Source organism: Amblyomma mixtum, chromosome 9 (genome assembly GCF_055824585.1).
Source record: "Amblyomma mixtum isolate Tamu chromosome 9, ASM5582458v1, whole genome shotgun sequence".
NCBI classification, from domain to species: Eukaryota; Metazoa; Arthropoda; class Arachnida; order Ixodida; family Ixodidae; genus Amblyomma; species Amblyomma mixtum.
In genome coordinates this window covers 3,584,385-3,585,541 of record NC_143020.1, presented here as the reverse complement: position 1 = coordinate 3,585,541, position 1,157 = coordinate 3,584,385, and the positions used below count along the sequence as shown (strand labels likewise).

The 1,157-nt window shown below is 46.0% G+C and overlaps 1 protein-coding gene across 1 annotated transcript; it reads left to right on the top strand.

The window, feature by feature from the left end:
- Positions 1–267: 267 nt before the first annotated feature.
- LOC149328097 (uncharacterized) lies at positions 268–927 on the top strand. The gene has a single exon (XM_089560009.1). It carries the CDS (start codon positions 283–285, stop codon positions 925–927), a length of 645 nt encoding a protein of 214 aa, XP_089416135.1. The 5' UTR covers positions 268–282.
- Positions 928–1,157: the final 230 nt, after the last annotated feature.

Genomic DNA, 1,157 nt, shown 5'->3' with positions numbered 1-1,157 from the left:
GCTTGCAGAATTCATTCTAGGGATATCTTTCTTCAGACCTGAATTCTTCTTAAGGCCGACCTATTCAATAAAACTTTTCATAAACATCCACAGCTGTTGCCAATTATGTCCTGCACATTGATCTTCATTTCCCTAGCTCCAGGTGAGCTGTGCAATGTTGGTTCCTGCTGTTGATTGAAAGTATTCTTCCTTTACCACACAGGTTCAGACGTCACACACAGCGACCATGGTGCACCTCCTGTGCAAGATTCAACTGGTCAAAGGCTCCCAGTGAGCCACTGCATGGAATCTACTCCTTCTGGCAGTGGTAACCACCGGGATAAACCTGCAGTAAAGAAGGTGCACGAATGCACCCACTGCAGCAAGGGATTCAAAAAAAGATCTCATCTGGTGGTGCATCTCCGAGTCCATACTGGGGACCGCCCATACCATTGTGATGACTGTGGAAAGAGCTTTGCACAAAAGGCCCACCTGGAGACACACCAGCGCACTCACACTGGTGAACGTTCTTACCATTGTGAGCACTGTGGTAGGAGCTTTGCACGCCAGAGCACCTTAGTGCAACACCAGCGCACTCACACAGGCGAGCGTCCTTACCATTGTGACTATTGTGATAGCAGCTTTTCAGACCGGAGCAACTTAGTGAAACACCAGCGAACTCACACAGGTGAGCGTCCTTACCGTTGTGACCACTGTGGTAGCAGCTTTACATCGAAGAACAGCCTGGTGGCACACATCCGTACCCACACGGGTGAAAAGCCGTATCAGTGCCAGCTGTGCCCCATGGCCTTTGTACAACATTCAATTCTTTCGAGGCATGTGAGATTCCATACGGGCGAAAAGCCCTTCCAATGTGATTTGTGCCATAAGACATTCGCTCAGGGAAAAAATTTAAAACTCCACAAAAAGACGATTCATAAAGAATAGCAGCGGTTTCTAATGCCCTTAGTCGATATGTTTTCCTATTTACCTTTTTATGTGCGATCTAATGAGATTCTAGCAGAATGCTCTATGATAAGAGGTGGTAGCTAACCTTCGTCTTTCTTTACATTTGTATGTTTTGTTCACGTTTAAAGTTTTTTCGGGAAAATACATTTGTTGTTCCCTTAAGCTAGACACACACTCGCGAGAAGTATTTCCTGAACACAGAGAGTAAT

Excerpts from the sequence above, each read along its gene's own strand:
- LOC149328097 (XM_089560009.1), top strand. The coding sequence starts at position 283 with ATGGAATCTACTCCTTCTGGCAGTGGTAACCACCGGGATAAACCTGCA.